General features: G+C 46.0%; 1 protein-coding gene across 3 annotated transcripts in view; it reads right to left on the bottom strand.

Moving 5' to 3' along the window:
• ino80 (INO80 complex ATPase subunit) overlaps window positions 1-13472 on the bottom strand; it is a 200588-nt gene that overhangs the window by 99401 nt on the left and 87715 nt on the right. For all 3 annotated transcript variants that reach the window (XM_041214654.1, XM_041214655.1, XM_041214656.1), the window contains 5 exons: window positions 12580-12713; window positions 11681-11748; window positions 11504-11597; window positions 7982-8147; window positions 63-203 (listed from right to left, as the gene is read on the bottom strand). In XM_041214654.1, the coding sequence (XP_041070588.1) occupies window positions 63-203; window positions 7982-8147; window positions 11504-11597; window positions 11681-11748; window positions 12580-12713 (603 nt within the window). The remainder of the gene's footprint in view (window positions 1-62; window positions 204-7981; window positions 8148-11503; window positions 11598-11680; window positions 11749-12579; window positions 12714-13472) is intronic.

Here is a 13472-nt window from a genome sequence, read left to right as displayed (position 1 = left end):
TTTCCAATTTACAATGCTCCCTTTGGCTGTGAAAGCTAAATTGAATGGACTTGCATGTTTACCTTGGGTATGCTGTTGTAAAGAAAGGCTGGCATTTCTGTGGGCTGACTGTGGCGGATGGATGAGGTAGCCAATTTTCGTCGATGGACAAGGTGCTGTGTGTGGCTGATTACTGCTTTGCAATAGCCAGTAAAACAAAGGTCCTGTGAGATAGAACAGATTGTTCATGGACAAGATTTCCTTAATACCCCAAAGAAGCACAAATCAGAACAGCAATACTCAATAATGATTCACCGCAGACTACGACTGTGCATTACCAACGTGGCATTCCCCGCTCCAGTGTGTTCCATTTGTTAAATCAAAGAGAGGCGTTCAGGATTTGAACCCTCATTCCGATAGACTGTTGTGGGATGTCAGAATCCTTCAGGGTTCAGGTATTCAATATTGGCAAATTACTTCAATCGCATCACACAGCTGAAGCAGGGAAGTGCCCAATGCATTATTACAGAATTTATTGAATCTTTTTGTGCTGTAAAAAAATAATCAATACCTTTCAGTAACTGCCATGTCAGAACAACAAATGTTAGCTAAACGAACTGCCAGTATTAAAGGAAGGAAACCAGTCTCATGCACCTCAGCTAATGGCTTCAAATGACATTCCACAGTTGCAAAGATTGTCACTGTCATTTCATCACTAGCAGGAACTGCACTGAGACCCGAGCATGGAAACAGTGCTGCAGCCAGAAATGGACAGGTCACTTGCAAGAAACTCTAATTCAAAGTTCAAACAGTGCGATTGAGGTCACAGTTGCTGACAATGGGACTTTTTAAAATCTGTTCGTGGAGCCAAACGTGCCACTGAGGTACTTTCCTTTCATAAGGCTGCTCTGAAATTCATTAAATGACCCCACTTCACAAAACTGCAAGGACCTTGCCCAATAACTTTAGCCGATGAAAATCATCTACCTCTAGAATAGGAAATAGTGCCCATGAATAGGACGCCAAGTAAACTTGAAACATGCATGCTGACAATACAGAGGCAAAAGGAGAGGTGACTGAAAGGAGGGGCATAGTGGTAATGTCAGTGGGCTAGTTACCCAAAGACCCAGGCTAATGGTCTGGGGACATTGGTTCAAATGTCACCATGGCAGCTCGTGGAATTTAAAAATTTAAATAAATCTGGAATTAAAAGCCAGTCTAATGGTGAGCATGAAGCGATTGTCGCAAAAGCCCATCTGGGTCACTTATCTCCATTAGGGAAGGAAATTTGCTATCCTTACCTGGTCTGGCTAACATGTGACTCCAGACCCACAGCAATGTGGCTGACTCTTAAACGCCACTCAGTTGTATCAAACCGCTACAAAGTCACAAATAGGAAACCGGACAGACCACTTGGCATTAACCTAAGCACCGGAAGCGACAGCGGCAAATGCAGCTTTGTTAAATCTGCAAAGTCTTCTTACTCTGGGGTTTATGTCAAAATTAAAAGAGCTGTGCCAGAGACAGAGTCATAGTCACGGAATCACACCTGACAGGCAACCTCCAGACACCACCATTGTCCTCCCTGGGTATGTCCTGTCCCACTGGCAGGACAGATCTGCTAGAGGTGGCAGCAAAGTGGTATAGAGTTGGGATGGAATGGTCCTGGGGGTCCTCAATGTCAACTCTGGACTCCATGAAGTCTCATGGCATCAAGTCAATCACGAGCGTGGAAACTTTCTGCTTAGTATCACCTACCGTCACCCACCTTAGCTGATGAATCATTATTCTGAACCATGTGGAACACAACATGGAAGGGGTATTGAGGGTAGCAAGGACACTGAATATACTCTGGGCGGGGGAAGTTCAAATATCCATCACCAAGAGTAGGTTGGTAGTACCACTACTCACTGAACTGGCCAAGTCCTAGAGGACATAGCCACTAGGCAGGGTCTTCAGCAGGCAGTGAGGGAACCAACGAAAAGGAAAAACCTATTTGACCTCATCCTCACCAATCTGTCAGTCACAGATGCATCTGTCCATGACAGTATTGGTAGGAATGACCACCATACAGTCCTTGTGGAGACAAAGTCCTGTCTTCACATTGTGTTGTGTTAAATGGGATAGATTTTGAACAGATCTAGCAACTCAAAACTGGGCAACCATGAGGTGCTATGGGCCATCAGCAGCAGCAGAATTGTATTTGACCACAACCTGTAACCTTGTGTCCCGGCATACCCCCATCACCCCATTCTACCATTACCATTAAGCCAGGGGATCAACCCTGGTTCAAAGAAGAGCGCAGGAGGGCATGCCAGGAGCTGCGCCAGGTATATCTAAAAATGAGCTGTCAACTTGCTGAAGCTACAACAAAGGGCTACTTGCATGCCAAACAGTGGAAGCAGCATGCGATAGACAAAGCTAAATGATCTGATAACCAACTGGTCAGATCAAAGCTCTGCAATCCTGCATGTGCAGTCATGAAAGGTGGTGGACGGCTGAACAACTAACGGGGAAGAGGACATTCCACAGATATCCCCATCCTCAATGATGGGGAAGTCCACAACATTAGTGCAAAAGACAAGGCTGAAGCCTTGCAACCATCTTAAGCCAGAAATGGCAAAATGATGATCCATCTCAACCTCCTCCTGAGGTCCTCATCATCACAGGAGCTAGTCTTCAGCCAATTTGATTCACATGATATCAACTGAGGACTTGTGCTCCAGAACTAGCTATGGCCTCACCAAGCTGTTTCAATATAGCCACAATACAGGCATCCAACTGCCAATTGGAAAATTGTCCAGGTGTGTTCTGTCCACAAAAAGCAGGAACAATCCAAACTAGCCAATTACCGCCACATCAGTCCACTCTCGATCATCAGCAAAGTGATGGAAGGGGTCACTGACAGTGCTATGAAGCAGCACTTGCTTAGCAATCACCTGCTCACTGACACTTAGTTTGGATTCCGCCAGGGCCACTCAACTCCAGACCTCATTCCAGCCTTGATCCAAAAATGGACAAAAGGTCTGAACTCCAGGGGCCGAGGCAATTGAGACTGCCCTTGATATCAAGGCAGCACTTGATCGAATGTGGCATCAAAGAACCCTAGCAAAACTGAAGGCAATGAGAATCAGTCTACCTCAGATTACCCTGGAAGGACAAAAATTGGAGCAACAGGTAGCTAGCTGTTTCAGACTGCTACTATGCAGTAGCAACACGAATGGTATTCGCCACTAACAGGATGCTGCCGTCAAGCCAAAATGACCTTCTGCCTATCACACAAATGAGTAACGCAGTATTTGACTTTCAACGCCAGTGCAATGTGAAGTATGTAGGCCGTACATCCCAAACACTGGCAGATTGTATCAAACAGCATGCCCCAGTCACTGTTCACAACAGGCAAGATACAGAACGTGCCCAACCAGCCTGTGTTTGCAAAACTCGAAACAGTGTCCAACGTTAGATGTGATTCTGTGATTGGAAAACATTTACTAATTAATCCTAAGTATGTTAGGAATAAAGCTGACAACCAATTTAAAATGGTTAGTCGGGCTTGCAGTGTGGCATATCTGCATGTACTGGAGCCTATATATATTAATACACCCATTCAGAGGATCGTCACCTTGCTGTGGCGGAGAGGCTTGCATGTCCCAATGAACCAGAGAGCGATGCTGGCCGGAGCTCAAGCTCCTGGTAGGGTCTCCCATGGAGGTAAGGTCGAGGGGGAAGTTCCAGACGAAGAACGATCCAAGTAGTCCTCAATGGCAGAACCGGCGGAGGGCGGATACGGCCCCAATGGCTGCGAAAGCGAAGGAAGACTGCAACAGGGAAGTGGCCCCAGTCATCATTGTCCATCATGCCACTGAATCCAGCTACCAACCGCCAAGACCGTGTGGAACCTGGCCATGCACCGAAGTCCCCGTGTTAAACTATATGGAGGCGCAGGTCTCCATCAAGCAAAAAGTCCTGTGGCATTGAAGGATTGGCAACAGGGGCAGGGCTGTGATGCCTGGAGACCCCAGCCAAGATTCCACACACAGGCAGTGGATGTGAGACAGTCGTCAGGTACCTATGTCAGGACAGGGGTGTCTTTTGGCAGCTGCATCTGTGACTTCAGGATACCCTCTGCTCACCCCGGAGGGGGCTAGAAAAGGTGCCCCAAAAACAGGCTGGACCATTTCTCCTGGCTGGGAAACCACACCCAGCGGGATCACCATCTCTGTGGTCAAAACAAGAAAAAAAACTTCGGAAACGGGAATGTAAGGACACTTGTTGACAACCCAAAGTGCGATCGCCCGGAAAGACATCAGGAGCTAGCAAGGCACACATCGACATCGCTGTCCGCAGCGAAACCCAGCTTGCTGGGGAGCGGCAGCTGAGAGAGGCCAGTGGAGACTACGCCTTCTTCTGGAAAGGGAAGTCAGGCCATGAGCCCCGCATCTATGAAGTCAGTTTCGCCATGACGAACAGGATAGCTACCATACTTGTCGAACTCTCAATGGGGGTCATTGGGATGCTGATTACCCTACGCCTGCATCTCAGTCATAACCATTGCGCCACTGTCATCAGCGCATACTTTAGATTCCGAACATGAAGTAAACGAGAGGTTCCAGTCTAATCTCGATGGTGTCCTCATTTCCATCCCCAGGAACAAAGAGGTCATCCTCTTAGGTGACTTTAGTGCCCAAATTGAACGTGACCATGAAATCTGTAGTGGAACTATCAACAAGAATGGCACAGAGGTGGCCAATGCCAACGGCATCCAACTCTTGACCAAGTGCACCTAATATGGTCTGATCATGACGAACACCGTCTTCGGCACAGGAACCAGCTCAAGACCACATAGAGGCACCCGAGGTCAGCGCATTGGCATCTCCTGGACTACCTCATTGTTCGAGGCAGAGACCTGAGGGACGTACTTGTCGTGAGGATCATGAAGGGTGAATATTGCTGGATGGACCATTGACTTGTGCGCTTAGCGATGAGCGCCTGCCTGGTACTAAGACACCAGAGGACCCAAAAAGAGAAAGCTGAATGTTGCAGCACTGAGGGACCCAGGACTGCAAGGAGGGTTCCAGGACCCAGTTGCCCACCACTAATGTCATTTTCATCTGGGCATACTGGGAGCAACTCTTCTGCTGTCCTAGACACCTGCGCACAGACTATCAGGCTTGCGCCACGACAGGGACAGAACTGGTTTGACACCAATGATACAGCAATCTGCGATCTTCTCAAGCAGAAGCGAGCAGCCTTCACCGCCTGGCAAACTCTCCCAGTACTCGGCAAATCATGGCAGTGCACCACCAACTGAAGGCCAAGGTCCAGCGACGCATTTGAGACACGAAGAGCAACTGATGGTGGAGAAAGCACACGAGATTCAGCCCTACGCCGACCAGCACAACATGCACAACTTCTCCCAGGCTACTATGGATCCCGCATGACTGGACAAATCCCTCCCCATCACAGGATGACTCCCGGCTCCTCAAGGACAACAACGCCATCTGTCAGCGCTTGAAGAAATGCTTTGAACTGCTCCTCAATCGGGACTCACCATATTGGAGACCCTCCAAGCCGTTCCACAACACCCTGCGAAGGATTCCTTTGCCAATGCATCAATCATTGATGAGCTTAAGTGGGCCACCAACAGATGAAAACCAACAAAGCTTGTGGGCCAGACAGTATACCCACTGAGGTGTACCATGCTGGCAGCTATCAGCTCACGTCACGACTTCACCAGTTCATCCTCCGTCTCTGGGACGAAGATTACACCGCCCCCCCCCCCCGGGATCTCAAGAACGCAAGTATCATTACTATCCACAAGAAGGTGGGGCAAATCTGATCGTGAAAACTACAGGAAGATTTCCCTCCTGTCCATTGCGGGTAAGGTCCTGGTCCACATCCTCCTGAACGCCTTCATCTGGTCACTGAGGAGATCCTCCTGAAAACCCAGTGAGGCTTCTGACCATCCCAGGGTACTGCGGACATGGTCTTTGCGGCTTAGGCAGATCCAGGAAAAATGTCGGGAGCAAAATCAAGAATTGTTCCTTGCCTCCATCAACCCCACTAAGGCGTTTGATTATGTAAATTGTGAAGCTCTAATGGACCGTCCTCCAACACTTTGGTTGCCCGTTGAAGTTCGTCATCATCCTGAGACTCCTGCACGACAACACGTCTGCCACGGTCCTGAGTGGAGGATCTGAAACTGACAGCTTTCACATCTGCACCAGGGTCAAACAAGGCTGTGTGATTGCACCCACCTTGTTACCACTTACCTGACCATCATCGTTCACCTCATCCGAGATGACCTGGTGTCAACATTCAGTATCATCTGGGAAGCTCTTTAACCTTCGTCGCTTCCAGGTAAACACATCCATGACCTTCAGTTTGCGGATGACTGCTGCGTGATGGTTCACTCTGTAGAGGTCAGGCAAAGGACATTTTACCTCTTCAACAGCTGGTATAAGAGGCTTGGCTTGTCCGTAAACATCACCAAGGCGAAGGTCCATCACCAACGTTCCCTGGCTAGTTGAGCATCCCCCACACCTTCCATATAGATGGGGTGGCTTGCAGTATATGCAGCATTTCCCTTATCTTGGCAGCCACCTGTCCCAAGGAACTATCATTGATAAGGAAGTCCAACACCGAGTCAAATGTGCTAGCGCTGCCCTCAAGCTGCACCAACATGTCTTTGAGAACAGGGACCTTGCAAGTCAACAAAGGTCTGGTTTATAAGGCTGCTGTGTTGACTACCCTCCTCTACTGCAGCCAAACATGCACTGTCTACTGACGCCACATTAAAATTCTTGAGAGCTTTCATCAGTGGTGCTTGCTTCGAATCCTAGGGATCAAATGGGAGGACTGCCGGACTAACGCAAGTGTCCTCCTTGAAACTGCATCTGCCAGCATTGAAGCCCTGGTCTTTGGGAGCCAACTCCAATGGATAGGCTATTTTGTCCGGATGCCTGAAAACATCTTCCTTCGGCAGGTTCTCTTCTCTCAACTCTCCGTTGGCCCATGCTCAAAGAGCGACCAAAGGAAAAGGCATAAGGGTATGCTCAAGGTCACCCTAAAGCACTGAGGCATTAATACCACTGACTGGGAGGAGAATGCAGCTGATTGCTTGGCATGGCACCACCCGGTCCATCAAGGCGCAGGCCACTTCGAGGCTCAGCAACTCGACAGTGAGGTGGAATGGCAACGGCAGAGGAAGGAGCAGGAAGCCAACCTGGGGCTGCGATTTCCACTCCCCTGTGCAAAGCGCCCCCACTGCGGAAGAATGTGTGGATCCAGAATTGGGCTCCTCAGTCATCTAAAGTCTCAACAAGCCTGACAGACGTCATCCTCGATTCCGTGGGGCCATCGACGATATTAATACACAGGGCCCTGTTCTTTGCAAACAGAAAGAACATGTACACACATTGCGCCTGTTTCAGCTAAACAAAATAAGTGACAGCTATTCACTGACTCATTCCTCAGGGCAAGGCCTTGACCAATCAGAGTCAAGCTGCCTGGTTTAAATTTCAAACGATGCTTGGCAGTTAACTGTCAGTCACCATCACTGGTGCATTCTCCACGGCAACACCTCTACCAACCAGAGTCCACTTACCAACCAGTTAGCACTCTCTTCGCATACAGTAAATTTGTTTTCCCCTTATAATGGTATTCTTGCGAAGCGTCCTGATAAGTGCAAGACGAAAAGCTTTGATATATCCCTTTTTTCAGCAATACTCAAGTTCTGTACTACCAAACGACAATTAACAATTTAAAAAAGGAGAAGAATTGCCAATGAACCATGCTTGGTTTGGTGCAGCACTGATGTATCAAGTGAATGACATAATATTCAGGGATGACGTCCCCCTTCGTCTGGCAAGATTGTGCTCAGGCCAACAGTTTTTGAAGCCCCACTGTGCATCTCATCTCATTCTGACTCATCTGGGATGTTTTAAAACATGGGGATACCTTGTTTCACTGTGCTCCCTGTGATGGACATGCTGATTCTCACCTGGAAACATTTGCTGCTGTGAATGTTGGGGAAAGACATGCAGGAATCCACCCACATGATCAGATCCGTGCTGTACAGGTGTTGCCGCTTCACCTCACTCCCTCTCCAATTGCGTGCATGGTGAAGCCTGTAGGAAGCTTTCTGTGATAAAAAAAGAGCTAACCACCTGTGGAGAGAAAAAGGGGACACAGAGATGTACTGAATATTATATATTAAAATATGAATTACTACACTTAAAAGGGCAGCTTCCCTTAATACAAAAAGGCCAATCTCTGTGTATGCCATTCCATCAACACCCTGAGCTGGGCGGCTGGTTTGTGATGCAGAGTGATGGGTTCAATTCCCATACAGTCTGAGATCATCCTTCCCAACCTCGCCCCTTGCCTGAGGTGTGGTGACCCTCAGGTTAAACTCACCACTAGTCATCTTTCTCTAGCAAGAGAGCAGCCTATGGTCCTCTGGAACTACGGGGACTTTCATTCATTTCATTAATAACAAGAGGGCAGCATTCTTATTCCAAAAATCTCAGCTTTCCAAATACAGTAAAGCATCTGCAAGCAATACCGGGTCAGAAGCCCGGAAAAGAAAAGGTTGGGAAAGAGCTTATTGTGAGAAGACTAACCATCATGAGAGTCTTTGTAGCTACTCATTTAGTGTAGACATACTGAGCAGTCAGCTGCAGTCCAAATACAACGAAACACAACATTCAGCACCTTCCTCCACAGTGCTAACAATCCATCTGTAAAGTCTTTGGGCCTTCCTCCTCAGCAGAATGCTTAAAACCTTAGTCAACAATTATACAAAAGACAGTCAAGCCTAATTGCGGCTGTATGTAACTGGAATGCCTCACAGCATTGCTTGGAATTAGCATGTCCTACCATGGTTCACACAAGGATCAGGAACAAATAACCCAGGAAATAATAAAAAATATCCAGCAGGTTAAGTTCAAATCCCTGTTTATTCTGATCACACTACAGGTTGGGTATGTGATACAATCTTTCCCTCAAGCAGCATAGTCCATCAACAGTCCAGATGTCTAAAGCAACTCCTCAAAAAGGTGCCCTGCAGCCTTCTCCACAGAGATGGGAAAGTCTGCTTACACACCAGCTGGGATGAGGACAGAGCAATTACTCAGCATTTTAACAGAGCTCAGAACAAGTACCAAAAGAATTTTGGAACAAGGCTGGTAGGATAGACTCCACAGTAACAATAGCTCGCATTTACTTGTAGGAAAACATCCCATGGTGCTTCACAGAAGTGTTAGCTGACAAATCAACACTGAGCCAAAAATAGTTCTTTTTTTTTTAAAAAAGGAGGTAAACTTTAATGGAGGACCTCCCACACCAACGCTGCACTCCTTGTTCCAGGAGACAGCTCATGTCAGGAGCCAGCTCCTGGTGAGATTTAACATTGCATTTCATACTTTCATTGAATCAGAGAATGATTCCCGCATGGGGGGCAGCGATATGATCCCTTGTGTCCATGCCAGCCCTCTGCAAGAGCAACTTCACCTCGTCCCACTCACCATCCTTTTCCCCATGGCCCTGCAATTTTTTTATCTTCAGAAAATTGTCCAATTCTCTTTTGAAAGCCACATCGAATCTGCCTCCACCTCACTTTCAGGCAGCACACCCGAGATCTTAACTACTTGGTGCGTAAATAAGTTTTTCCTCATGTCTCCATTGCTTCTTTTGCCAATCATTTTAAATTGGTGCCCACTGATTCTCAATCCTTCCACCAATGGGACCAATTTCTACCCATCTATCATGTTCAGACTCACGATTTTGAGCACGCCTATCAAATCTCCTCTTGACAAGGAGAACAGCTACTGCTTCTCCAATCTATCTACGTAACTGAAATCCTTCATCCCTGGAACCATTCTGTTGAATCATTTCTCCACCAACTCTAACGCCTTCAAAACTTCCTAAAGTGTAGTGTACAGAATTGACACAAAAACTGGTTTAGCCTCAGCTGGACATTTTTTTTAAATAGAGGTTTATCAAAATTTCTTGGCTTTTGAACTGTATGCTTCTATTGATAAAGCCCAGGATCCTGTATGTTTTATTAATCTCTTTGTCAACCTGCCCTGCTGCCTTCAATGATTTGACCCCCAGAGCCCTCTGTTCCTGTACCCACTTTAGAATTGCGCCATTTCTTTTATACTGCCTCTCCTCATTCTTCCTATCAAAATTAATCACTTCACACTTCTCTGCATTAAATTTAATCTGTCACTTGTCAGCTCATTCCACCAGCTTGTCATTGCTCTCTTGAAATTTAGTACCATCCACCTCACAGTTGACAACACTTCCAAGTTGTGTCATCCATAAATTTTGAAATTGTGCCCTATACACCCAAGTTTATTATTAATGTCTAAGACACCAGGAAAACATGGGTCCTAACACTGATTCCTGGGAAACCCAACTGTATACCTTCCTCCAGTCTGAAAAACAACTACTGTTTCCTGTCACTTAGTCAATTTTGTTTCCACGCTGCCATTGTCCCTTTTATTCCATGGACATTAACTTTACTGACAAGCCTGTAATGTAGCACTTTATCAAATGCCTTTGTAAGTCCATGTGCACCACATCAACTGTATTACCCTCATCAGCCCTCTCTGTTACCTCATCAAAAACTCAAGCAAGTTAGTTAAACACGGTTTTCCCTTAACAAGTCCATGCTGGATATCCTTAATTAATCTACATTTGCCTAAGTGACTGTTAATTTTCTTCCAAATTATTGTGTCTAAAAGCTTTCCCACCACCAATATTAAGCTCACTGGCCTGTAGCAACTGGGTTTATCCTTGCACTTCTTGAACAAGGGTGTAACATTTGCAATTCTCCAGTCCTGTGACACCACTCCTGTATCTAAAAGAGGATTGGAAGTTTATGGTCAGTGCCTCAGCAATTTCCACCCTTACTTCCTTCAGTATCCTTGGATGCATCTAATCCAGTCCAGGTGATTCATCTGGTCCAGGTGATTTATTAACTTCAGAGACAACCTATCTAATTCCTCATCTATCAATTTTTTGTCCATCCAGTGTCACGACCACTCTGACTTGGGAAGCATCTTCAGATCAATCAAATGGCCTTTTTCATCTGTTGTTATCACCTGGCTGCCCACACCATGTGCTTTTTAAAGGGACAGTATTTCTGGTATCACCAGCCTATTTCCATTTTGGTGTTTACCTTCCAAAAGAGTAGTTCTAATCACATTTACCCACTCTGTTCTCTCAACCATTTCCCCTCTTCCTCTAATCTTGAATGTTGTTATAGTTTCCTCTTCAACCACTAATCATGGAAATGAATTCTAAGCCTCAACTCTGAAGGAGTTTCTCCTGCCCTCTGTCCTAATCTTTTAGTTAATCTCATTTCTATGGCCTCTCGGTCTTGGCCCTTTGACTACAGGAGATAGCTTCTATCTACCTTGTCCCATTCTTCATAATTTGGAACACTATACACACCAGGTACAAGGGGGCAGGCTTGCCCACTGAATTTTAGACACATGCATCCAACAGCACTCACCTTGCAAGCATCCCTTGAAGCATCACGTTTGACATTTCAGAGGGCGACATATCTATGAATCGCAGAAAAGAAAAGCAGCTTCCTTTATCATTACCTGGGTGAGAAAAAACAATTCTTTAGAAGTCTGGCACCCAATAAATGGGCAAAAACCTGGAAAACACTGACTGAAATTCTTACCTTTTCTATGGAAGAGAGACTGATGGATGTGGGCTGGGGAGAAGGGGGACAGAATGACTCGTAACCACCTAAATCAAATAGGGAGATCAATGAAAAATGAAGCAATCATCTTTGTAAGATTGTACAAACAGCAGCCGCGAAGCACTGGTGGCCTTGCACAGCCAACCCTGCCCACCTCTATAAGAGAGGCAAGCACTCATACATAACCCCCATCAGTATTCCCTACAAACAGGCGGCTTCACAATCTTCTATCCAAATACTTCTGCGAATATGCGACATCCGCCATCATAGCCACAAACAGAAAAGTTGAGGTCGACAGGACTATGAATTAGATGTGGGTTCCATAGCTGGGACTAGGCTTCAAATCCTACCCACCTAGCAGTGACCTTCAGGTGCTAATGTTGTCACTCGGGCCTGGAAAGTATGCGATGGGGAATGGATCACTTTCCATTTCAAACCCCATCCCCGCTCAAACCCCAATGTACCAGAGGGACATGTTTTCATCATCGGTCCAGCCACTCTGGCATGATTACTTACAGTAGAGCTGGGGGCAGTTTTGTTGGCAGGGACCCCTGCCTACTCACATCTGTGGTTGAGAGTGCCAAACTCATTTCACATAGGATAGAGCATGCAAAGTCCAGCCTTCCATCATGTTAGTCTGGTTTGGATTTTTAAGGCTGGTTGAGCCAACAGTGCCAGTTAATCACTAAGTATTTTGTATCAAGAGAACTGTTGGTGTAACATCAGATATTGTGATTAAGCAACTCCTGCATCAACAACAAGTCAAAGTTTGTTAAAAAAAAGCCAAATTTTGCAGAGTTCAATACCGATTTTTTTTTCATAGTAACTTTTTCATGTGAAGTACAAAAGAGATAATTGTGGATCTTTTGCTTGCTGACCTGTTGCGACAATGATTGAAGTTATTGATCTGTCCATCCCTATAAATAAGTTTGGGAATGTTATATGGTTTCAGAGACATATGGAAAGGTGATTTAGTCTCTTGGCGCTCAAACAGTTCCGGATGGTTACAGACCTGAAAGAGAGAAAAGAATCTGAATGGCCACAGAACATGAACCAACACACGTACACAGCAATCATGACGATCTAATTTGTTGCCAAAGAAATTCACAGATACATCTATGTGTAAAAGTAAACCACTCTCTCATGGATATAAGTGTGTAAAGGTCCTGACCGTTGGTCTGTCCTGATTTTTTGATGGTTTCCTGGTGAAAAGCACTGAACCCTGGTTGTGCCAAGTCGCTGATGGATTACTGAGTAAAGGCACTGATTTCTGATCTGTGCTGAACTAGCTCAATTCAGACAGAGAACAAAAAGTGAAATAGCCAGGGTCCTTGATCTATGTCCACCATTGCTCTAAGGTTAAAGCCTGAGATGCTCCCTGTCTGGCTCCTAATTGTATCAGGGACTGTTAGACTAGTAGATGCCAGCATCCCTGTAAGCCAGATGAGAGAAATGAGAATCATAAATAATTGTCATGTGGTCTCGCCTAATGTGAACACATTAGTCTGAAGCCACTAGCTGGGAAAGTTTGGAAGATTTTGTTGTAAGTCTACATAGAGAAGTTGATGATGCATGAGTACTCCAAATGAACCTCGTTGCCCAAAACCTAGAAATATACTACACTCTATACGCAGCATCAGCAGCCCATTAGGGAGCCAATACTGCTGCTGTACTGTACAAGTAGTAGTATGTCTCTCTCTTCCCCTGCTATTCTCTATCCCAGAATGAAAATCTGTGTGTGTGTGTGTGTGTGTGTGTGTGTGTGTGTGTG

The sequence above is a fragment of the Carcharodon carcharias genome, chromosome 20, assembly GCF_017639515.1.
Source record: "Carcharodon carcharias isolate sCarCar2 chromosome 20, sCarCar2.pri, whole genome shotgun sequence".
NCBI lineage: Eukaryota > Metazoa > Chordata > Chondrichthyes > Lamniformes > Lamnidae > Carcharodon > Carcharodon carcharias.
The sequence above is the reverse complement of the archived record's forward strand: the minus strand, read 5'-3'. Positions and strand labels throughout refer to the sequence as shown.